The sequence below is a fragment of the Syngnathus floridae genome, chromosome 21 (assembly GCF_059516105.1).
Source record: "Syngnathus floridae isolate MCC-2025c chromosome 21, RoL_Sflo_1.0, whole genome shotgun sequence".
Classification (NCBI taxonomy): domain Eukaryota; kingdom Metazoa; phylum Chordata; class Actinopteri; order Syngnathiformes; family Syngnathidae; genus Syngnathus; species Syngnathus floridae.
This window is the reverse complement of record NC_142433.1, coordinates 6,065,786-6,090,570: the sequence shown is the minus strand read 5'-3', so window position 1 is coordinate 6,090,570 and position 24,785 is coordinate 6,065,786. Positions and strand designations below refer to the sequence as shown.

At 42.7% G+C, this 24,785-nt stretch overlaps 3 protein-coding genes and 1 pseudogene across 10 annotated transcripts; all 4 read right to left on the bottom strand.

Moving 5' to 3' along the window:
- Window positions 1–133: 133 nt before the first annotated feature.
- On the bottom strand, window positions 134–5,607 carry LOC148380236 (major histocompatibility complex class I-related protein 1-like; annotated as a pseudogene). The gene is made up of 8 exons (XR_015855207.1): window positions 4,791–5,607; window positions 2,297–2,560; window positions 1,893–2,171; window positions 1,444–1,752; window positions 1,208–1,333; window positions 1,030–1,101; window positions 694–748; window positions 134–600 (listed from the first exon to the last, which is right to left on the bottom strand). The product of XR_015855207.1 is annotated as a major histocompatibility complex class I-related protein 1-like (transcript).
- Window positions 5,608–8,150: 2,543 nt separating this feature from the next.
- On the bottom strand, window positions 8,151–11,976 carry LOC148380235 (H-2 class I histocompatibility antigen, K-Q alpha chain-like). 7 transcript variants are annotated; one of them, XM_088364453.1, is made up of 8 exons: window positions 11,707–11,960; window positions 10,402–10,665; window positions 9,981–10,259; window positions 9,513–9,821; window positions 9,267–9,386; window positions 9,067–9,165; window positions 8,736–8,790; window positions 8,151–8,636 (listed from the first exon to the last, which is right to left on the bottom strand). In XM_088364453.1, exons 1-7 carry the CDS (start codon window positions 11,759–11,761, stop codon window positions 8,756–8,758), a joined length of 1,161 nt encoding a protein of 386 aa, XP_088220579.1. In that variant the 5' UTR covers window positions 11,762–11,960; the 3' UTR covers window positions 8,151–8,636; window positions 8,736–8,755. The 7 variants fall into 7 exon arrangements, with proteins under 7 accessions (XP_088220579.1, XP_088220581.1, XP_088220576.1 ...); XM_088364455.1 differs by having other exon boundaries at window positions 9,067–9,159; window positions 11,707–11,764; XM_088364450.1 differs by having other exon boundaries at window positions 9,067–9,159; window positions 9,513–10,259; window positions 11,707–11,976.
- A 623-nt stretch (window positions 11,977–12,599) lies between these two features.
- On the bottom strand, window positions 12,600–17,267 carry LOC148380234 (H-2 class I histocompatibility antigen, Q7 alpha chain-like). The gene is made up of 8 exons (XM_088364458.1): window positions 17,027–17,267; window positions 14,985–15,248; window positions 14,581–14,859; window positions 14,177–14,485; window positions 13,940–14,050; window positions 13,754–13,831; window positions 13,420–13,474; window positions 12,600–13,320 (listed from the first exon to the last, which is right to left on the bottom strand). The coding sequence occupies exons 1-7, from the start codon at window positions 17,088–17,090 to the stop codon at window positions 13,440–13,442; spliced, it is 1,140 nt and encodes a 379-aa protein (XP_088220584.1). The 5' UTR covers window positions 17,091–17,267; the 3' UTR covers window positions 12,600–13,320; window positions 13,420–13,439.
- A 1,240-nt stretch (window positions 17,268–18,507) lies between these two features.
- On the bottom strand, window positions 18,508–23,394 carry LOC148380233 (major histocompatibility complex class I-related protein 1-like). The gene is made up of 8 exons (XM_088364456.1): window positions 23,161–23,394; window positions 20,633–20,896; window positions 20,229–20,507; window positions 19,825–20,133; window positions 19,579–19,698; window positions 19,403–19,471; window positions 19,069–19,123; window positions 18,508–18,975 (listed from the first exon to the last, which is right to left on the bottom strand). The coding sequence occupies exons 1-7, from the start codon at window positions 23,222–23,224 to the stop codon at window positions 19,089–19,091; spliced, it is 1,140 nt and encodes a 379-aa protein (XP_088220582.1). The 5' UTR covers window positions 23,225–23,394; the 3' UTR covers window positions 18,508–18,975; window positions 19,069–19,088.
- Window positions 23,395–24,785: the final 1,391 nt, after the last annotated feature.

Below are 24,785 nucleotides of genomic sequence, written 5' to 3'. Positions count from 1 at the left end.
ATTTTGCATTCCAACAGTGGCAAGCTTGTTGCACGCAATTTCCTCCTTCTTGCCTAACTGGTATCTGGTGAATTCAGCGCTTGATGCACGGTGCTATACGACAACTGTTGGTCAAATATTCAAAACTACAAACTGGAAATTAATAACATTTTATTTTGAGTCTGTGATACATTGAGTATACGTGAAATATTTCTTTTAGGAAAAAGACTTCATGAATAAATACAGGTTGTAAATGCATGTCAGTGCTTCTGAATGCGTTAGCCTCCAACGGTGGTGAACTTCTCCCTCAGTTTAGAGTACATCCCATTCTTTTCCATCAGCTAGCGGTGGGTTCCTCGTCCCGAACGCCGCCCGCGCCTATCACCGTAATCTGATAGGCCTCGACAGTCTTCAAGTTGTGCGTGATCAGCAGCACGGTTCGATCAAAACACCTCACTAGATCCTGCAGGACCTACTCACGAACCTTCATGAGAATATCTACAGATGTTAGAACCATCCAGAAACTTGACAGAAACATAATGATTGTTGACTTGAAGAAAAAAAACATTTGTATTTCCAAATGCGGTGCGATGAGAAAGTCCTCTGAAAGAATTCCAACACCTGAAGAAAGAGGAGCAAAATAGTCTTTCCAAATGTTTCCTAACCCACCTCCAGAAGCCGAAGACCACGTGTAATAAGCATGAGCTAACTTACCATGTGACGGCTACTGCCTCTCATTCAGAAACAGACTCACAGTAGGTGGAAACAGCTAAAAGAGTGCAAACACGACGGGACGTTAAATTACACATGACAACAATTTTGAAGAAGAATGTCATGTCCATTCCTTTCAATGGAAAAAAAAGCATTTGCAAGTGTGGTTGCTGAACATATTTGGCTCGTATCTCAGGGCACCCTTTGACGGCGACAATGGTGTGAGCTGACATTTTCTGACGGGACTCCTCATTGACACTTTAGCTTTCAATCGAACATTGACATGACATGGCTGCCTTGTTATTGTGGCTCAAAGGAAGCAGAAAACATTTTACTTACTTAATTGTCCTTCTTCGTCTTCTTCTTCTTTTCTTTTTGGCTTTTCCTCTTTACAAGCTTGAGAGTATATGACTGAAATAAAAGAGAAGCAAGAGGAGATTAGGAATGGTCACAAACGACGCGAGGCAAACGAGGTTCTCTTAGGATGTTCCTGACGGAGGAAACATTTGTCGCTCACCTTGTTTTCTTTTGAGATGCTTGTCGAGGATCATCGCCACCACTACCACCGCCATGACCATCGCCACCACATTGAGGATCACCAACGGGACGGCGATGGCCACCGCCTTCTTCCTGTCTTCCTCTTCTTCACATGTGCGATGAAAAGAGACACGTGAATGACTGTCGTCGTGACACCGAGCCGTCCCGCTCGCCCCGCAGCCAATCGGACGTGTCTGACCCGCGACAAACGCTCACCCTGGATATGTGCGTTGCTCAGGATGCTTCCGGCATCCAGCTTGATGACGATGTCTTCCGAGACGCCGGCCAGCCGGAAAACGCATTCGTACTCCTGCTCCGCGGCGGGCGTCACCTCCACTTTCAGTTGGACCGAGGCCTGGAAGGTTCCGTCGTGGTTGGGGAGGGTCTCCCCCTTCTCCACGACCTTGTGGATCTCCTCGCCGTTCTTCCTCCAAAAGAGGGATGATGTCCTGGGGTAGAAACCCGTGGCGTGGCAGGTGACCGGAGAGGAAGGCGTCTTCTGCAGGAGAAACACCTTGGGAAGCTATACACGCAAAGATGGAGTAAAACGCATGAGGAGGGCAGGAAAGATGGAGAGAACGTGTAAGAAACGTGTGTGGAGAGAGGGAGAGAGAGAGAGAGAGAGAGAGAGAGAGAGAGAGAGAGAGAGAGAGAGGACAATGTACCGGTTCTCGTCAGGAAGTCCCTCCCGTTTCTCACATGCGTCTTCAAATAAGAAGGACACTCCTCAGTGAGAACATTCTTCTTGGTTTTATTAAGCCCATCTATTTGGTCCCACTTGATTTTGGTACTGAAAGCTTGTAGATTTGCTGCGATCCACTTCATCGTCTTCCCCTCAAATTATAGAAAGTATTCTCCATCGTAACAGTATTGCTCCCAAGCATCAACTTCACCCGTCTCATCATCCCATTCACAGACGTACATTAGCTGAATCATGTGAACACCTGAAAGGATCGCATGCAACATTCAGTGACGATAATCAGAGAGGAGCCACCAGTGACACGTCTGTTTGTTAGTCGTGAAGTGTACCAGCACATGAAATGAATATTACGAGCGGATGGAAACAAACCTCCAGTTTGGTTGAAGTGCTTTTTAGCGATTTCAATCTTGTTTTTCATGTCCTGCTCAGTCCCATAACTGATCTCCGTCTCTCTCTTCCAGAAGTATGGATCGTCTTCTGTGATTTTGTTCACCCAGTCATGTTTCACTTTCATTTTCCTGCGGGTGCTGTCAAACTGCAGAATCTGAACGTCGTCAACATACACCACCTCCATGTACTCTGGCAGCGTCCCATTTCGAGAAACTGTCATGAAATCATCGAGCGTGTGAATGACTGAAAGACAAAAACAAAAGCGACACACATGATCCTTGCTCTCTTTTTACATTGTGTAATCCTGTGCAATTTTCTATTATTCTGTCTACAGTTGGGACATTGTAGCACTTAACATGTCGGAGTCATCAGCCATTTAAATCCACTTATGGAAAACATTTAATTACATAACTTTTGCCATTCCTTTTAAGTTTGCAAAAAGAAAAACAATTCCAATAACGTTGAAGGAATGCAGTCGAAATACAAACAGTCTTGCCTAGCTACAAAAACAGATATGCTCAAACCTCATTGAATAAAGTACATAAGCAGACAAGTATATTCACATGTTAAATCAATAAAAGAAACATTTTAAGCATATAATTATACCTAGACACCAAATCAATAAAGAAGACATAACTAGACATTTTTGATAAGTGGTAATGAGAAAGGTTTTTATAACTTTACCATCTGATATATATTTCTGAGCACTTTGAAAGAACAAATGTTTTTTGATATATTGCCTGAATAGCTTAATGACCCTTAAGGAACTGTTTAATGCATGCCTGATGATTTTCTAAATCACGGACACTGCCAAAGTTGTCTAAAAATGTTCAGTACTTGATTGTATCTTATGTTTTGACTAATGCTAGACACCAGTTTTCGATTACTACTGAACGTTCTGGACGGAGGGGAATATTTTGCCTAACAGAAAAGATATGGTTGAAAGCATGGTTAAACTAAGAATACGATGACGTAAGCAAGTACGTACACGGAGATCAAAAGAACAAACAAACAAAAACATGGTAAGTGGTGAGTACAAACTTTGCATAGTCAGGGAACATTAATAAATACGATGATGGATGATGTCACAGCCAAAAGCTCACATAATTCCGTACAAAATGACAAAATTGAAAGAATGATGAATGGATGAGGTGGAACAGTGTCTGTGCAAGAATGGAGGAGAATGTTTACAGGAAGGAAACTTGGAGATAAAACCAGCAGGTGCCAGAGGGAGACAGCCCAGCCAAAGATGATCGTCAAGGCTGAAAGACGGAAAGGAAAAGAACAGCCCCCACACATCGAATCGCCCATTATCAGCACCCAACCCCACGGAACCAGCTCTCACCGAACCAGCACCCACTCCCATGGAATCAGACTCTCCTGAGAACTTGCCCCGCCCCAAAGACTCATCACCCATCAAACTCGGCCCACACTGGCATGTGCAACTGAACATAAGCTGACCAAAAAACCTTGAATGTTGCCTTTTCTGAATGGAGACTTTCCGCTCTTCAAAGGCCCAGCGCTGTATTGTACTTTCCTGAAGACAGAGCTTTCTGTACAAGAATTGTGATTGAACTCAACCAACCTGTGTAAGTCTAATTTCTGCTTCAGTGTCTTAGCATTTTCCTAAACCTGAAGAAATCAAACGAGCACGCAGTGAGTAAATTGGATAACAAGTGATTGGCAATGACTTTTGCCGTGAGGCGCAGATAGCGCGCTCCCTAAATTGTGGACAAAATCCAACAACGTTATTGATCATATATTGCCTGTATAATATTCAGGAGGCAAGGTTCAAATCTTCTTTGTGAGTTGCATAAGGACCTGAATGACTTTTTAGACTTTAGACGCGAATCTGCGTGGAGCGTGCGACTTGCACCACGGGGCATGGAAACATGAGTGACAGGTGAACTGGACGGACTTGCAACCACCTCCTGTCAGGAGCGGAATGGAGCAGGGCGACCAAATGCCGCTTGGACCAGGGTTTATTTTGGGCAGGGGTGGGCAATTAATTTTTACAAGGGGCCACATGAAAAACCTGAGTTGTGTCAGAGGGCCACACCTACGATAACTTAAACCTGCTCAATTTTCTTCCATTGTAAAATGCACTAAATTATTTATTTTAAATAGTTGGTACTGGTAATTAGAAGAATACAATTATTATGTTTATATTTATATTAAGCTATGTGAAATTGTGGTGTATAGGTCAAATAAAAAAACAATCATTAATCAGTACAATTTATTCTTAACTTCTTTAACTTTTCCTCAAATGACAAAGCCGCTGCATCTCTGGGTGTGAAGTTTGATAAAAAGTCCTTGTTGGGCTTGCAGTCTTGCTAGCAATGCATCAGCCTCTGATGCGCCCTGTTTATCAGACAGATGTATTTTTTCTCATGCTTGGTCGCGTAGTGGCGACTCACATTATATTCTTTAAACAGAGCGACCAGTGTGCCACAAACCAGGCACACGGCTTTACCTTTCAGTTCTGTAAAGAAATACTTGGCAGTCCATGTCTTGTTGAAAACACAGCGCTCCTTGTCAACTTTTCTTTTCTGAGGGTCAGCACACATTTTGAGGGCAGCATGACTTCGCATTGTTCACCTTCACGCACAGCTCACTCACATACCTGTACGCTACACGGAAGTGCGACGCCTTTCAAAATAAAAGCGAAACAGTTGTATTGCACGCAAAGTGAAAGTAAAAGTATGGAACTCGCAAATATTTGAACCTAAAAAAAAAAGGTGAATTTGAAAAAAACAAGAGTTGAACCTGAAAAAAAGGTGAATCAGAAAATATAAAACATGATGCTAAAAAAATAAGACATCAAATGTTGAAAAATAAATTGATATGAAACCTGAAGATAGTTTATTAAAAAAAATACCAGGACGAGGGGAAACTATTTTCAACTCAAAAAAAACTTTCAAACCAGTAATTTTATCTTGAATGTAATGTTTTATTTTTTACGATTTAAGCTCAGCCCGTTTATTTTCAGATTCAAGTTTGTTTGTTTTCAAGTACGACTTTTGTTTTTTCAAGTACAAAACTTTTGACCCCAAAAGCTTTTCCATATTTAATCGATTGGATATTTATGCAGGTGTACATCACTTTCATTTGTGTCGTTTTTATTAACTAAATATTCCAACAGTTCTTATAATAGCATTGTGTTCCCGCTTAAGTATGAGAAAACGAGTGTTCTAGGTGAAAGAATTTCCCGCTCATAAAATATTGACGTAGCAGACATGTGAGAAATATTTAATTAACAAAAAAATAATAAATGCGTCAGTTCAAAATCAATAGCGTCAATCCTTAGGATAACAAAACGAGTTGTCCGTGAGTCGTCACCTTATCGTGGTGGAGGGGTTTGCGTGCCCCTATGATCCTAGGAGCCATGTTGTCGGGGGCTTCATGCCCCTGGTAGGGTCACCCATGGCAAACGGGTCCTAGGTGAGGGGCCAGACAAAGCACGGCTCACAGAAGCCCCTTATGATGAGAAAAATAAATGGACTTCGTTTTCCCTCGCCCAGACGCGGGTCACCGGGGCCCCCCTCTGGAGCCAGGCCTGGAGGCGGGGCTCGAAGGCGAGCGTCTGGTGGCCGGGCCTTCGCCCATGGGGCCCGGCCGGGCACAGCCCTAAAAGGAAACGTGGGTCCCCCTTTCCATGGGCTCACCACCTGTGGGAGGGGCCAAAGGGGTCGGGTGCAGTGTGAGCTGGGCGGCGGCCAAAGGCAGGGACCTTGGCGGTCTGATCCCCGGCTGCAGAAGCTGGCTCTTGGGACATGGAATGTTACCTCTCTGGCTGGAAAGGAGCCCGAACTGGTGTGCGAGGCAGAAAAATTCAGACTAGATATAGTCGGACTAGCCTCCACGCACAGTTTGGGTTCCGGTACAAGCCCTCTCGAGAGGGGCTGGACTCTCTTCCACTCTGGAGTTGCCCACCGCTCGAGTCTAACTTTTGAGTTCTTCAATAAACCCTGGTCCAAGCTGCATTTGGTCGCCCAGCTCCAATCACTTCATGACAAATGTATTGTTTTATTTTTCGAGTTTTAAGCTCAGCTCGTTTATTTTCAGATTCAAGTACGAGTTTTGTCTTTGCAAGTACAAAACTTTCGACCCCAAAAGCTTTTCCATATTTAATCGATTGGATATTTATGCAGGTGTACATCACTTTCATTTGTGTCGTTTTTATTAACTAAATATTCCAACAGTTATTATAATAACATTGTGTTCCCGCTTAAATATGACAAAACAAGTGTTCTAGGTGAAAGAATTTCCCGCTCATAAAATCTTGACGCAGCAGACGTGAGGAACATTTAATAAACAAAAAAATAATAAATGCGTCAGTTCAAAATCAAGAGCGTCAATCCTTAGGATAACAAAACGAGTTGTAAGCAAAGTACAACTTACCAAGCGCCACGCCCTGTATTTGCTCTGCCGCAACAAATAATCCAAGTAAATTCATGTTTGTGACAGGTTGTCGGCCGGCCGCTGGATGCTCGCGGAGAGAGCGGACGGGAGGTCCCCTGGAGAACACGAATCCTGTTCGTGACGCCAAAAATGTGGTATATGTTTTTTGTTGCTTCGCTGGTCTCCAAAAAACACTCGGTGGTCGGTGGCTGGTTCCAGACAAATGAACACTTCGGGGACACAGGGCTGATTGGGAAAAGAGTTTATTCAACCGATGTCAGAGTGTAGTCTTTCCAAAAAGTTGAGTGGCCCCAAGGCATGGATGTAAAAAGCCCGAGAGAGAGAGCGAGCGAGAGCGAGCAAGCCCGAGCTATAGCGAGCCCCCGCTCCTTCTTTTGTCAGGCCCGTAGCTTTTATACCTGACAAGCAGCTGATGTCACGGCTTTGGATAACAGCTGCAGTTTGAGTCTCAGTCTGCTTGTTTCCCCTAAAAGGTCATCCCTTCAGCTCTCCCTGGTCACGGACAACTGGCCCTTCTATCTTCTACTAAGTACCTATACATTACTGAAACTAAAGCTTCTCTGTACAGCAAAAATAGTTTGATAGTCTTACTGCTACTAGTGGATCATCTAATGCAACATACAGATAAGCATAAAGTTCAAAATTCACTTCACTATTCCAACTGGGGGACGCATCATGACAGAAAACTGCATCCACGCGTTGGTGACTTTCCACTTAGTATCTCAGGAATCTACTGTGTGGTGAAACTGGTTCTACTGCTTCGCCGCCTTAATGGATGTGGAAAAGTCGAGTGCTGGGTGAACTATTCAGTTTGTTTGAAGCGCTTTAGTGTTGCCTTCATGACCTGCTCATTACTTGCACTAATGCCCCTCTTGTTTTCCTGGTGGTCCGGTTTATCAGCTGTGACGCAATAAAAATACCCCTGAAATTAAGACTGAACGACTTTATTTGAAATCACTTATCGCCTATTCTGTATGATGTTCGGAAGGCTTCACAAAAACTAACAATGTACGCCATTCTCAAAACAGCTATTGACTTTTTTACCACCACTGGCCAGACGCTTAGTTATAAATTTGTCTTTTATATTTTACTAAATGGATACTGAAAGGAGTGTGTCTGTTTGGGTGAACACCTGATGTTTACTTGTCTGCTGTTCAGGCTGCAACCAATGAGCTTCTTGTCGCACTGGTTTATCTGCATTTTTGATTGTTGAACAATAATTACAACATGAATCAAGTAGTGTCTTGCACCTTGAAAAACGAAGATAAGTAATCATTGGATTTACCATTGAAATTTTTTTTTCAAGTTGCACACTTTTAACCCGAATCTGGCGTTGGGGTCGTGACAGCAAGCGTTTTATTGCAAGCGTGTCAGCACCACCACCACCAACAACAAAAGGCATGGATGTACATTTTACATTGTAGCAATTCTAACATTTTTATTTCCTTCAAACAATCTTTAAAATTGAGACAGGGTATGTGTGATTTTACTCAATCTGTAAAATGGAAATATTTAACACATTTTGAAACTATTGATATCATCACTATTTTATTATTTACCTGATATATAATCTATTCTTCTTATTTATTTAAAATGTATTTCATAATAATAAATTGTTTGATTAAAGAGTCTTAAGGTTTTTAAAGGCTCAAAATCGTCCAGATATCAACTTTCATGATGAGACTTCCAACCAGTGGTAACCACTGACTTGATTTGTTTAGTTGCACAAAAACAAAGTGAACAAACAAGAGACTTTCCACTTGGGCCGGCCATAGTCTTCAGGTTGTAGGTGATCAGCTGAAACTTGACAGAAACATGATTGTTGACTTGAAGAAGAAAAACATCTGGATTTCCAAATATGGTGCAATGAGAAAATCCTCGGAAAGAATTCCAACGCCTGAAGAAAGAGGAGCAAAATAGTGAACAAGAATCCAAATGTTTTCGAACCCACCACCAGAATCCGAAGACCACGTGGAATCAGCATGAGCTAACTCACCATGTGACGGCTACTGCCTCTCATTCAGAAACAGACTCACAGTGGGTGGAAACAGCTAGAGTGCAAACACGACGGGACGTTAAATTACACATGACAACAATTTTGATGAAGAATGTCATGTCCATTCCTTTCAATGGAAAAAAAAAGCATTTGCAAGCGTTGCTGAACAAATTTGGCTCATATCTCAGGGCACCCTTTGACGGCAACAATGGTGTGAGCTGACATTTTCTGACGGGACTCCTCATTGACACTTTAGCTTTCAATCAAACTTTGACATGACATGGCTGCCTTGTTATTGTGGCTCAAATAAAGCAGAAAACATTTTACTTACTTAATTGTACATTTTCTTCTTCTTCTTCTTTTTCTTCTTCTTCTTCTTCTTTTCTTTTTGGCTTTTCCTCTTTACAAGCTTGAGAGTATTCGGCTGAAACTAAAGAGAAGCAAGAGGAGATTAGGAATGGTCACAAACGGCACGAGGCAAACAATGTACATTTGGATGTTCCTGACGGAGCAAACAATTGTGTTGCTCACCTTGTTTGGATTTGAGACGCTTGACAAGGACCATCACCACCGCCACCATGGCCATCGCCACCAGATTGAGGACCACCAACGGGACGGCGATGGCCACCGCCTTCTTCCAGTCTTCCTCTTCTTCACATGGCAAAGCGTGTGCGACGAAGAGAGACACGTGAATGACTGTTGTCGTGACACCGAGCCTTAGCGCTCGCGAGAGCCCCACAGCCAATGGGACGTGTCTGAGTCACGACAAACGCTCACCTCGGATGCGCGCGTTGCTCAGGATGCTTCCAGCGTCCAGCTTGATGACAATGTCTTCCGAGACGCCGGCCAGCCGGAACACGCATTCGTACTCCCGCTCCGCAGCGGGCGTCACCTCTACTTTCAGGTGGGCCGAGGTCTGGAAGGTTCCGTCATGGTTGGGGAGGGTCGCTCCCATCTCCACGTCCTCGTGGATCTCCTTGCCGTTCTTCCTCCAAAAGAGGGTCGATGTCCTGGGGTAGAAACCCGTGGCGTGGCAGGTGACCGGAGAGGAAGGCTTCTTCTGCAGGAGAGACACCTTGGGAAGTTCTGCACACAAAGATGGAGGAAAATGCTTGAGGAGGGCAGGAAAGATGGAGACAATGTGTAAGAAAGAGCATGTGTGGAGAGAGAGCGAGAGAGAGAGAGAGAGAGAGAGAGAGAGAGAGAGAGAGAGAGAGAGAGAGAGAGAGAGAGAGGACAATGTACCGGTTCTCGTCAGGAAGTCCCTCCCGTTCCTCAAATGTGTCTTCAACAGCACAGGACACATTGTAGTGTGGGTAATCTTCTTGACTTCATTAAGCCTGTCAATTTGGTCCCACTTGAGTTTGGTGATGAAAGCTTGCGGATGTGCTGCGATCCATGTCATCGTCTTTGCCTCAAATGATAGGAAGTCTTCTCCATCGTAACGGTAGCGCTCCCAACCATCAACCTCACCCGTTTCATCGTCCCATTCACAGCCTTTCATCACCTGAATCATGTGAACACCTGAAAGGATCGCACACAAGATTCAGTGACGATAATCGGAGAGGAGCCAGCAGTGACATGTCTGTTTATTAGTCATGAAAAAAAAAAAGGGTATCAGCACATGAAATGAATTTTATGAACGGATGCTTGGAGGCAAACAAACCTCCAGTTTGGTTGAAGCGCTTTTTAGCAGTTTTAATGTTGCCTTTCATGAGCTGCTCATTCTGAATATTGATCGCCGTCTCTATCTCCCAGAAGTGCGGATTATCTTCTGTAATGTTGTTCACCCAGTCATGTTTTGCTTTCGTTTCCCTGTGGTTGCTGTCAAACTGCAGAATGTGAACGCCGTCAACATATGCCACCTCCATGAACTCTGGTAGTTTTGCAACTTGAGACATCGTCGTAAAATAATTGAGCGTGTGAATGACTGAAAGACAAAAACAAAAGTGACACACATGATCTTGCTCTGTTTTTACCTTGGGCAATCTTGTGCCATTCATATTTTCTATTATTCTGTCTGCAGTTGGAACATTGCAGCACTTGACATGTTGGAATTCAATGCCCCTCATCGGCCATTTAAATCCACTTATGAAAAAAAAAAAAAAATTGCCATTCTTTTTAATCAGCAAAAAAACAAAACAAAACAAAAAAACTATTCCAATAACGTGATTGAGCCTATATAATATTCAGGAGGCAAGGTTGAAATCTTCTTTGCGAGTTGCATACTTTGGACCCGAATCTGACGTGGGGGCGTGGCACTAGTGGTCCTAGAGGCGGGGAATCACGAAAGGGCTGAACTGGAAGGCTTGGAACCGCCTCCCAAAGAAAAAGTATGCAAGTATTTGAACTTGAAAAAAAAAAGAGGCAAGTCTGAAAAAACAAAAGTTGAACCTGAAAAAAAGGGGAATCTGAAAATGTAAAACATAAAACTGAAAAAAATAAGACATCAAATGTTGAAAAATAAACTGAGGTGAAACCTGAAAGTAGTTTATTCAAAAAATTGACCAGGGCGAAGCAAAACTATTTTCAACTCGAAAAAAACTTTCAAACAAGTCCTTTTATCTTGAATCTTGTTTTATTGTTCAAGTTTTAAGCTCACCGGGTTTAGTTTCAGATTGAAGTTTTGTTTTGTTTTCAACTACGAATTTTGTTTTTTCAAGTACAAAACTTTTGACCCCAAAAGCTTTTCCATATTTAATCGATTGGATATTTATGCAGGTGAACATCACTTTCATTTGTGTCGTTTTTATTAACTAAATATTCCAACAGTTATTATAATAACATTGTGTTCCCGCTTAAATATGAGAAAACGAGTGATCTCGGTGAAAGAACTTCCCGCTGATAAAATGTTGACGCAGCAGACGTGAGGAATATTTAATAAACACAAAAATATTAAATGCGTCAGTTCAAAATCAAGAGCGTCAATCCTTAGGATAACAAAACGAATTGTAAGCAAAGTACAACTTACCAAGCGCCACGCCGTGTATTTGCTCGGCCGCAACAAATAATCCAAGTAAATTCATGTTTGTGACATTTTAGTCAAGCATATATGGAGATGTTCCCAACTGTCGAAATGGACTTCCAGCCTGACCACGGGACAGTAAAGTAAATCAAACTTCAAAAATGTTTCTGGGAAGGAAGTGGGACGAAGTCCAAAACCCGATAGTCGACTGGACTTTCACCTGGCAACGATAAAGAAACATTGGAACGGAGCGGTCGTGATCGTAAACCTGAAATCACGTGACACCCGTTTCCGCCATATTGGATGTGGAAAAGCCGAGCGCCGGGTGAACTCTTCAGTTTGTTTGAAGCGCTTTTAGTGTTGTCTTTGGAGACCTGCCCATTACTATAGCACTGATGCCCACTTCATTCTCCCGGTGCTCCGGCTTATCAGCCGTGACGCAATAAAAATACTCCTGAAATTAAGACTGAACGACTTTATTTGAAATCACTTGATGTTCGGAGGGCTTCACCAGAAACTATCAATGTACGCTATTGCCAAAACAGCTATTGGCTTTTTCGCCACCAGATGCTGAATTTCAATATAGTCTTTCATATTTTACTAAAGTGATATTGAAAGTGTCTGGGTGAAGAAAATCTGTGTGGGTGCACACTCTGCTTTTGAGGCTGTAACCAAGGAGGTCACACTGATTTATCTGCATTTTTGATTGTTGAACAATAATCACAACAAGGTGTGTTGCACCTTGAAAGATGAAGATAAGGAGTAAATGATCGGATTTACCATTCAAAGCTTTTTTTCAAGTTGCACACTTTTAACCCGAATCTGGCGTGGGGCCGTGACAGCAAGCGTTTTATTGCAAGCGTGTCAACAACAACAAGAATAAAATGCAGGGATGTACATTTTACATTGTAACAATTCTAAAAATTTTATTTCCTTCAAACAATCTTTAAAATCGAGTCAGGGTATGTGTGAATTTACTCAATCTGTAAAGTGAAAATAATATACAACACATTCTCAAACTATTGAAATCATCACTATTTTATGATTTACCTGATATATTATCTATTTTTCTTAGATTTTTTAAAATGTATTTCATTGTAATAGATTGCTTGATTTAAAGAGTCTTAAGGTTTTCAAGGGCTCAAATTCATCCAGATATCAACTTTCATGATGCAACTTCCAACCTGTGGTAACCACTGACTTGATTTGTTTAGTTGCACAAAACCAAAGTGGACTTTTCACTTGGGTTGGCCATTTTGCATTCTAACATTTTGCATTCTAGTGGCAAGCTCGCTGCACGCAATTTCCTCCTTCAGGTTGTAAATGCATGTCAGTGCTTCTGAAGGCGTTAGCCTCCAACGATGGTGAACTTCTCCCTCAGTTTAGAGTACATCCCATCCTTTTCCATCAGCTAGCGGTGGGTTCCTCGTCCCGAACGCCGCCCGCGCCTATCGCCGCAATCTGATCGGCCTCGATAGTCTTCCGGTTGTGGGTGATCAGCAGCACAGTTCGGTCAAAACGCCTCACCAGATCCTGCAGGACCTCCTCAAGAACCTTCATGAGAATGTCTATCGATGCAGTGCGGTGCGATGAGAAAGTCCTCTGAAAGAATTCAAACACCTGAAGAAAGAGGAGCAAAATAGTGAACAAGAATCCAAGTGTTTCCTAACCCACCTCCAGACTCCGAAGACCACGTGTAATCAGCATGAGCTAACTTACCATGTGACGGCTGCTGCCTCTCATGCAGAAACAGACCCACAATAGGTGGAAACAGCTAAAACAGCACAAACACAACGAGGGGTTAAATTACACATGACAACTATTTTGATGAAGAATGTCATGTCCATTACTTTCAATGGGAAAAAAAAGCATTTTCAAGCTTGGTTGCTGAACAAATTTGGCTCATATCTCACGTCCTTTGACGGAAACAATCGTGTGAGCTGACATTTTCTGATGGGACTCCTCATTGACACTTTAGCTTTCAATCAAACCTTGACATGACATGGCTGCCTTGTTATTGTGGCTCAAAGGAAGCAGAAAACATTTTACTTACTTAATTGTCCTTCTTCGTCTTCTTCTTCTTCTTCTTTTCTTTTTGGCTTTCCCTCTTTACAAGCTTGAGGGTATTCGGCTGAAACGAAAGAGAAGCAAGAGGAGATTAGGAATGGTCACAAACAGCGCAAGGCAAACAATGTTCTCTTTGGATGTTCCTGACGGAGCAAACATTTGTGTTGCTCACCTGGTTTGGATTTGAGACGCTTGGCAAGGACCATCACCACCGCCATCGCCACCAGAGTGAGGATCACCAACGGGACACCGATGGCCACCGCCCTCTTCCTGTCTTCCTCTTCTTCACATGGCAAAGCGTGTGCGACGAAGAGAGACACGTGAATGACTGTTGTCGTGACACCGAGCCTTAGCGCTCGCGAGAGCCCCACAGCCAATGGGACGTGTCTGAGTCACGACAAACGCTCACCCCGGATGCGCGCGTTGCTCAGGATGCTTCGGGCGTCCAGCTTGGTGACGATGTCTTCCAGGATGCTGTCCAACTTGAACACGCATTCGTACTCCTGCTCCGCGGCAGGCGTCACCTCCACTTTCAGGTGGACCGAGGCCTGGAAGGTTCCGTCGTGGTTGGGGAGGGTCGCCCCCATCTCCACGTCCTTGTGGATCTCCTTGCCGTTCTTCCTCCAAAAGAGGGATGATGTCCTGGGGTAGAAACCCGTGGCGTGGCAGGTGACCGGAGAGGAAGACGTCTTCTGCAGGAGAAACACCTTGGGAAGCTCTACAAGCAAAGATGGAGGAAAACGCGTGAGGAGGGCAGGAAAGATGGAGAGAACGTGTAAGAAAGAGGATGTGTGGAGAGAGAGGACAACGTACCGGTTCTCGTCAGGTACTCCCTCCCATTTCTCACATGCGTCTTCAAATAAGAAGGACACTCCTCAGTCGGAACATTCTTCTTGGTTTTATTAAGCCCATCTATTTGGTCCCACTTGATTTTGGTACTGAAAGCTTGTAGATTTGCTGCGATCCACTTCATCGTCTTCCCCTCAAACGATAGGAAGTATTCTCCGTCGTAACAGTATTGCTCCCAAGCATCAACTTCACCCGTCTCATCATCCCATTCACAGACGTACATTAGCTGGATCGTGTGAACACCTGAAAGGATCGCACACAAGATTCAGTGACGATAATCAGAGAGGAGCCAGCAGTGACACGTCTGTTTATTAGTCGTGAAGTGTACCAGCACATGAAATGAATATTACGAGCGGATGGAAACAAACCTCCAGTTTGGTTGAAGTGCTTTTTAGCGATTTCAATCTTGTTTTTCATGTCCTGCTCAGTCCCATAACTGATCTCCGTCTCTCTCTTCCAGAAGTATGGATCGTCTTCTGTGATTTTGTTCACCCAGTCATGTTTCACTTTCATTTTCCTGTGGGTGCTGTCAAACTGCAGAATCTGAACGTCGTCAACATACACCACCTCCATGTACTCTGGTCGCGTCCCATTTCGAGAAGCCGTTATGAAATAATTGAGCGTGTGAATGACTGAAAGACAAAGACAAAAGTGACGCATGATCTTGCTCTGTTTTTACATTGGGCAATTCATATTTTCAATGATTCTGTCTGCAGTTGAAACATTGCAGCACTTGACATGTTGGAGTTTGATGCCTCTCATCGGCCATTCAAATTCACTTATGAAAAAAATCTAATTACATAACTTTTGCCATTCTCTTTAATTAAAAAAAAAATCCAATAACATTATTGATCATATATTGCCTATGCAATATTCGGGAGGCGACGCAATATTTTTTTGGTCTGAAAGGTTCAAATCTTCTTTGCGAGTTGCATACTTTGGACTCGAATCTGACGTGGGGCCGTGGTACTAGTGGTGCTAGGGGCGTGGAATCACGAAAGGGCCGAACTGGAAGGCTTGGAACCGCCTCCCAAAGAAAAAGTATGCAACTTGAAAATATTTGAAGCTGGAAAAAAATGAGGCGAATCTGAAAAAACAAGAGTTGAACCTGGAATAAAAGTTGCATCTGAAAATATAAAACATAAAACTGGAAAAAATAAGATCTCAAATGTTGAAAAATAATTGTGATACCTGAAAATGAATATTTTATTTTTAAAAATGACCAAGGCGAAGCAAAACTATTTTCAACTCGAAAAAACGTGAAACTTGAAAAATAAATTGAGGAGAAACCTGACAATAGTTGATTAAAAAAAAAAAATGACCAGGGCGAGGGGAAACTAGTTTCAACTCGAAAAAACTTTCAAAGAAGTAATTTGATATTGAATGCATTGTTTTATTGCTAAAGTTTTAAGCTTTTCAGATTCAAGTTTTTTTTTTCCAAGTACGAGTTTTGTTTTTTTGAGTACAAAACTTTTGACCCCAAAGGGTTTCCTTATTTTTTTTTTTTCAAAGTCAAAGTCAGCTTTATTGTCAATTTCTCCACATGCCAAAGACACACAAAGAAACCGAAATTTTGTTCCCCCCTATCCCACGGTGACAAGACATGGCTCACAACAGACAAACAGTAAACAAGTATAACAAAAGCGTGCTGAATAAATAATGAATAAATAACACAACAATAAATAAATAAATAAATAAGAGGAGCACAAAAAGAAAAAAAAAGAAAAAAGAGCAAGTGCGCGTACAGCAGACATTCCCGAAAATAGCGCAACAGTGCCGCACGCTACGCAGAAGGGGGTTTTATCGATTGGATATTTATGCAGGTGTACATCACTTTGGTTTGTATCGTTTATATTAACTAAATCACAGGTGTCAAACTCAAGGCCCGGGGTCCAGATACGGCCCGCCGCATCATTTTATGTGGCCCGCAAAGACAAATTGAGCATCAAATTTGTGTGTCAGTACTAGAATTGAAAATTGTCTTCACTTTTAATATATTTTTTTTATATATTTGACCAGTCTTTACTCGTCTGATTCGAAAACGAGTTTTTTTTTATCAGTTTGTTTTGTAGCTTTTACTGTACATAATATGAGGTGCTCGTACATTTATTTGGGTTGACAGTCATAATGGCCCTCCGAAAGAAGCTATGAGTACAACGCGGCCCGCCAAAAAAATGAGTTTGACACCCCTGAACTAAATGTTCCGACAGTTATTAAAATAGCATTGTGTTCCCGGATTACTATGAGAAAACAAGTGTTCAGGTGAAAGAATTTTCCGCTCATAAAATGTTGACGTAGCAGACATGTGAGGAATATTTAATAAACAAAAAAATAATAAATGCGTCAGTTCAAAATCAAGAGCGTCAATCTTTAGGATAACAAAACGAGTTGTAAGCAAAGTACAACTTACCAAGCGTCACGCTGTGTATTTGCACGGCCGCAACAAATAATCCAAGTAAATTCTTTCCATGCATCAAGTTGTTTGTGTCGTTTTAGTCAAACGAAGTATTTGCTCAAACTTGTGACTATTCCAACTGCCGGACGCATAATGACAGAAAACTGCATACGCGCGTTGGTGACTTTCCACTGATTCTCAGGAATCTACTGTATTGTGAAACTGGTTCTACCGGTAATTAGCTCCGCCGCCATATTGGCTGTGGAAAAGCTGAGCGCCGGGTGAACTATTCCGTTTGTTTGAAGCGCTTTTAGTGTTGCCTTTGGAGACCTGCCCATTACTATAGCACTGATGCCCACTTCGTTCTCCCGGTTCTCCGGCTTATGAGCCGTGACGCAATAAAAATACCCCTGAAATTAAGACTGAACGACTTTATTTGAAATCACTTATCGCCTATTCTGTATGATGTTCGAAAGGCTTCACAAAAATTAACAATCTACGCCATTCCCATAACAGCTGTTGACTATCTTTTACCACCATTGGCCAAACGCTTAGTTTCAAATTAGTCTTTCATATTTTACTCAATTGATACTGAAAGTATCTAGTGAGTGAGTCAGTTTGGGTGAACACCTGATGTTTAGTTGCCTGCTTTTCAGGCTGCAACCAATGAGCTTCTTGTCGCACTGGTTTATCTGCATTTTTGATTGCTGAACAATTAATAATCACAACATGATTCAAGTAGTGTCTTGCACCTTGAAAGATGAAGTATGAATGATCGGATTTACCATTCAAATTTTTATTTTCAAGTTGCACACTTTTGACCCGAATCTGGCGTGGGGGGCGTGACAGCAAGCGTTTTATTGCAAGCGTGTCAGCACCACCACCACCAACAACAAAAGGCATGTTTGTACATTTTACATTGTAACAATTCTAACGTTTTTATTTCCTTCAAACAATCTTTAAAATTGAGACATTGTGAATTTACATAATCTGTAAAATAAAAATAATATCTAACACATTTTAAAACTATTGATATCATCACTATTTTATAATTTACCTGATATATGATTAAAATTTGAGACAGGGCATGTGTGAATTTACTCAATCTGTAAAGTGAAAATAATATACAACACATTCTCAAATTATTGAAATCATCACTATTTTATGATTTATCTGATATATGATCTATTTTTCTTAGATTTTTTAAAATGTATTTCATAATAATAAATTGCTTGATTTAAAGAGTCTTGCTCAAATTCATCCAGATATCAACTTTCATGATGCAACTTCCAACCTGTGGTAACCACTGACTTGATTTGTTTAGTTGCACAAAACCAAAGTGGACTTTTCACTTGGGTTGGCCATTTTGCATTCCAACAGTGGCAAGCTCGCTGCACGCAATTTCCTCCTTCTTGCCTAACTGGTATCTGGTGAATTCCTCGCTTGATGCACGGCGCTATACGACAACTGTTGGTCAAATATTCAAAACTACAAACTGGAAATTAATAACATTTTATTTTGAGTCTGTGATACATTGAGTATACGTGAAATCTTTCTTTTAGGAAAAAGACTTCATGAATAAATCCAGGTTCTAAATGCATGTCAGTGCTTCTGAAGGCGTTAGCCTCCAACGGTGGTGAACTTCTCCCTCAGTTTAGAGTACATCCCATTCTTTTCCATCAGCTAGCGGTGGGTTCCTCGCTACCGAACGCCGCCCGCGCCTATCACCGTAATCTGATAGGCCTCGACAGTCTTCATGTTGTGCGTGATCAGCAGCACGGTTCGATCAAAACACCTCACCAGATCCTGCAGGACCTACTCACGAACCTTCATGAGAATATCTACAGATGTTAAAACCATCTAGAAACTTGACAGAAACATAATGATTGTTGACTTGAAGAAAAAAAACATCTGTATTTCCAAATGCGGTGCGATGAGAAAGTCCTCTGAAAGAATTCCAACACCTGAAGAAAGAGGAGCAAAATAGTCTTTCCAAATGTTTCCTAACCCACCTCCAGAAGCCGAAGACCACGTGTAATAAGCATGAGCTAACTTACCATGTGACGGCTACTGCCTCTCATTCAGAAACAGACTCACAATGGGTGGAAACAGCTAGAGTGCAAACACGACGGGACGTTAAATTACACATGACAACAATTTTGATGAAGAATGTCATGTCCATTCCTTTCAATGGAAAAAAAAAGCATTTGCAAGCGTGGTTGCTGAACAAATTTGGCTCATATCTCAGGGCACCCTTTGACGGCAACAATGGTGTGAGCTGACATTTTCTGACGGGACTCCTCATTGACACTTTAGCTTTCAATCGAACCTTGACATGACATGGCTGCCTTGTTATTGTGGCTCAAGGGAAGCAGAAAACGTTTAACTTACTTAATTGTACATTTTCTTCTTCTTCTTTTCTTTTTGGCTTTTCCTCTTTACAAGCTTGAGAGTATTCGGCTGAAACGAAAAAGAAGCAAGAGGAGAATAGGAATGGTCACAAACGGCACGAGGCAAACAATGTACATTTGGATGTTCCTGACGGAGCAAACAATTGTGTTGCTCACCTTGTTTGGATTTGAGACGCTTGACAAGGACCATCACCACCGCCACCATGGCCATCGCCACCAGATTGAGGACCACCAACGGGACGGCGATGGCCACCGCCTTCTTCCAGTCTTCCTCTTCTTCACATGGCAAAGCGTGTGCGACGAAGAGAGATACGTGAATGACTGTTGTCGTGACACCGAGCCTTAGCGCTCGCGAGAGCCCCACAGCCAATGGGACGTGTCTGAGTCACGACAAACGCTCACCCATGATGCGTGCGTTGCTCAGGATGCTTCCGGCGTCCAGCTTGGTGACGATGTCTTCCGAGACGCCGGCCAGACGGAACACGCATTCGTACTCACGCTCCGCGGCGGGCGTCACCTCTACTTTCAGGTGGGCCGAGGTCTGGAAGGTTCCGTCATGGTTGGGGAGGGTCTCCCCCATCTCCACGTCCTTGTGGATCTCCTCGCCATTCTTCCTCCAAAAGAGGGATGATGTTTTGGGGTAGAAACCCGTGGCGTGGCAGGTGACCGGAGAGGAAGACGTCTTCTGCAGGAGAAACACCTTGGGAAGCTCTACAAGCAAAGATGGAGGAAAACGCGTGAGGAGGGCAGGAAAGATGGAGAGAACATGTAAGAAAGAGGATGTGTGGAGAGAGAGGACAACGTACCGGTTCTCGTCAGGTAGTCCCTCCCGTTGCTCACATGCTTCTTCAACTCAAAAGGACACTCCTCAGTGAGAATATTCTTCCTGACTTCATTCAACCCGTCTTTTTGGTCCAATTTCAATTTGGTGACGAAAGCTTGTGGATTTGCTGCGATCCATGTCATCGTCTTCGCCTCAAATGATAGGAAGTCTTCTCCGTCGTAACGGACGTGCTGCCAACCATCAACCTCACCCGTCTCATCGTCCCATTCACAGCCTCTCATCACCTGAATCATGTGAACACCTGAAAGGATCACACCCAAGATTCAGTGACAGTAATCGGAGAGGAGCCGGCAGTGACACGTCTGTTTACTCGTCATGAAGTGGACCAGCACATGAAATGAATTTTACGAGCTGACGTAAACAAACCTCCAGTTTGGTTGAAGCGCTTTTTAGCGGTTTCAATGTTGACTTTCATGACCTGCTCATTCCCAATATTGAACTCCGTCTCTCTCTTCCAGAAGTCCGGATCATCTTCTGTGATTTTGTTCACCCAGTCATGTATTGCTTTCGTTTCCCTATGGTAGCTGTCAAACTGCAGAATCTGAACGCCGTCAACATATGCCATCACCAAGTACTCTGGTAGCGTTGCAACTTGAGAGCCCATCTTGAAATAATTGAACGTGTGAATGACTGAAAGACATGACACACATGATCTTGCTCTGTTTTTACATTGTGCAATCCATATTTTCAATGACTTTGTCTGCAGTTGGAACATTCCAGCACTTGACATGTTGGAGTTGATGTTTATCCAAGCGCATTCTTTCGCTCAAACCTGTCAGTGAATTAACAATTGTTTGTTTTCTGCTGGTTGTTGATAAATATGCAAGATTCCAGCGGGATGTCCCTCATCAGCAATTTAAATCCACTTATGAAAGAAATATAATTGCATAACTTTTTTTAACTATTCTCTTTAATTTGCCAAAAACAATTCCAATAACGTAATTGATCATATATTGTCTATTCAGGAGGCTATTGAAGTGAATTTTGAACTTTATGCGCATCTGTATGTTGCATTAGATCAGGAGTGTCAAAGTCAAATGGACGGAGGGCCAAATAAAAAAATTAGCTACAAGCCGAGGGCCGGACTGATCGAATGTTCATTGAAATTTTTTTAAATGACGCATATAGTCTAGTGAACCTAATTGAACCTACTGAAAACTTAACAAATATATTCCAATATGATCAGATAAATAAAGCAATATTTTCTTATGGCTCTGTCAATAATCTTTAATTTTCAACAGACACAAACGACAAATTTCCTTTATATAAAAATCCCCATAACATGAACATTAAATGAAAGAAACCTTTATTGTTTAAGGCACCATCAGTAACCTATATTTTATATTTTAGCAAAAGTGGGCTAAATTTACTTCAAAGAAAAAAATAATAGCAATTTTCTATCATCCACGCAACTGAAATATTTTTAAAATGTAATTGGATTGAAATACAATAAAATAAAGTGCAAAAATCTATTAATCAAAAGTAACATGCAGTGAAAACAAATATTAAACTTTAACTTTTAAACTTTCTATTTTAGCAAAAGTGGGCTAAATTTACTTCAAAGAAAAAAATAATCCGCGTCTTTCGTTTCATAATGTCGTCTCAGATTATACTCTTTCAGTACCGCCACACTTTCTCCACACAGAAGACACAGGTTTTCCTGCTACCTCCGTGAACATATACTCCGACTCCCACCTTGTTTGAAACCCCCGGTTCTCAGTGTCCACCTTCCTTTTTGCCATTTTTGATGGGTATCTGAAAGTTAATTTTACAGTTATGCTGACGACTGCTGTGCTAATAATAAACACTGAAATGAAGCAGCGTACTGCTCGGTGCGTCACCGTTGCATTGTGGGAAATGTAGTATTGGTGCTTGTAAAAGATCTGCGGGTTGCCGGCTTGCTGCGGTCTGCGGGCCGGTTCTAATAATAAATCAAGATCATCCCAAGGGCCGTAAAAAACCTTCTCGCGGGCCGGATGTGGCCCGCGGGCCTTGACTCTGACATATGTGCATTAGATGATCCACTACTAGCAGTAAGACTATCTAACTATTTTTGCTGTACAGAGAAGCTTTAGTTTCAGTAATGTATAGGTACTTAGTAGAAGATAGAAGGGCCAGTTGTCCGTGACCAAGGAGAGCTGAAGGGATGACCTTTTAGGGGAAACAAGCAGACTGAGACTCAAACTGCAGCTGTTACCTAAAGCCAGGGGTGTCCATGTCCAGTCCTCGAGGGCCGCATTCCTCCATGTTTTCCAAGTTTCCCTCGTTAAACACACCTGATTCAATGATCAGGCTCCTGCACAGGTGTGTTTAACGAGGGAAACTTGGAAAACATGTAGGAATGCGGCTCTCGAGGACTGGACTTGGACACCCCTGCCCAAAGCCGTGACATCAGCTTCTTGTAAGGTATAAAAGCTACGGGCCTGACAAAAGAAGGGGCTCGCTCGCTCTCTCTCTCTCGGGCTTTTTACATCCATACTTTGGGGCCACTCAACTTTTTGGAAAGACTTCATTCTGACATCGGTTGAATAAAATCTTTTCCCAATCAGCCGTGGGTCCCTGAGGTGTTCATTTGCCTGGAACCAGCCACCGACCACCGAGTGTTTTTTGGAGACCAGCGAAGCACCACACTACCAAGCGTGTTTTGGGGATGTGGGTGGAAACCGGAGTGCCCGGAGAAAACCCACGCGGACCCGGGCACAACATGTAAACTCCACACCGGAGGTGGAATCGAACCCGCACCCTCTTAACTGTGAGGCGGACGTGCTACCCAGTGCTCCACCGAGCCGCCAAGCAGCAGACATGTGAAGACAATTTAACAAACACATAATAAATGCATCAGTCCAAAATCAAGAGTGTCAATCTTAAGAAAACGAGTTGTAAGCACAATTTACCAGGCGTCACGCTGTATATTTGCACGGCCGCAACAAATAATCCAAGTAAATTCTTTCCAAGCATTGCTGCGTTTGTTCACGATGTCCGTCGTTGAGCAAGAAGACAAAGATGTGGAGCACGCCCGGAGCCCCGGACTGACCATCAGAAGAACCGGGAATATTCCCGAAGCGCCGGATTCGGATTGTTCTTCTGGACTGCCCGGACTGACCCGAAGAGAATCCTCAAGCGCCGGTTTCTCTGTTTTATATTATTCCGTGAGTGGGCTGGCCTGTCAGAGACAGGCCAGCCCACTCACGGAAGGAGCGTGTCAGGAGGGAAAGGCCATTGGTTTACATCAATTAACACCCGCCACAACAGGTCCAAGGAAATGGTGTGCTAGATTTGTCAGGTGCGGAATTGGGTGCGGCTAGGGAGCGGTGCGAGTTTGGATAATGGCCTTCAAACGTGGCAAAAAGAACAGGCTAGGGCCACATCCGGCCCCCGGGCCACATCCGGCCCGCGGGACCGTTTAATCCGGCCCGCCAACCCTAAATAAATTGTATTATTAAACTTTTTTTTTTCGGTCATTTTGCCTGCAATGACTGCGTTTCCCCAGTAGATGGGGAACCACTCGCCTGCGCATTTACTACCGGAAGCCGTGTCAGAAAGCTCGGTGCACACTCACAAGTGCGTGTACGTACTCAGTAGTACGGAAATGGCGCCCTCGCGCTCTATTTGTAGCAGTGCCGAATTTAGAGCGTGGGCTGTGACAACAGCATTCTTGTAATTTGCGCGCCGAGTTTTCGGATACAGTTTTACGCTAAAGCCACCCACAAACCTTCCCCTGGAATCCTTCCATTAAAATGAGTCGCCCAAGGAAAAGCAAGGTGGACACTGAGTGCCGAGTGTTTAAAAAGAGTGGCCAATTTGGCTCGACGTACGCGACGTGACGTTCAGCCACATGAACATCAACATCAAATGAACACTGAAAATGAAGGGGAGGCTTTCAAGTTTGTTGTAAAAAAATGCATTTTGAATATGATCTTTACAAATAGCAGGGATTGAAACTAGCGACCATTCTCATTTTCAAACAATGCAGGATGCTCAAGGACATTGATGCACCACCTGTTTGTGACTAATCTTAACCTTTAAAGTTCTTAAGGCTTACTTTAAGGAAGCGTTTTCCGTTTCCTCACTTCTGTTACCAGGTGTTTGTGAGTTAAAACTCTGCTCTGATTTTCAGATACCCCTCACCGTGTTGCCGTTTTGATTACTTTATTTGGATGTATGCTTTCACCGATTCTTCAAGATGATATATTTGGTCAGAATGTTTGCCGTTTGATGTGATCTCATAAGATAAACATACATCTTTCATTAATCTGACCTGCAGGCACTGAAGTGATGGAGACTGTTATTCATAATAACAGTGTCATATTTTATGAGAATCACTGATAGCAGTTTTTTAGGGATGTTTTTTTTTTTTTAATGCTGTTAATAAATGCATTTGTTTTCAAAAAACTTTTTTTGAATATCCATGCTTTACTACCTACTAAAGGCCAAAACCTTTTATGCAATGACCTTTACAGGTCGTTTATATTACTTCACACAAACACTACATCCATCTGCTCCTGGTTCGGCCCCCCGG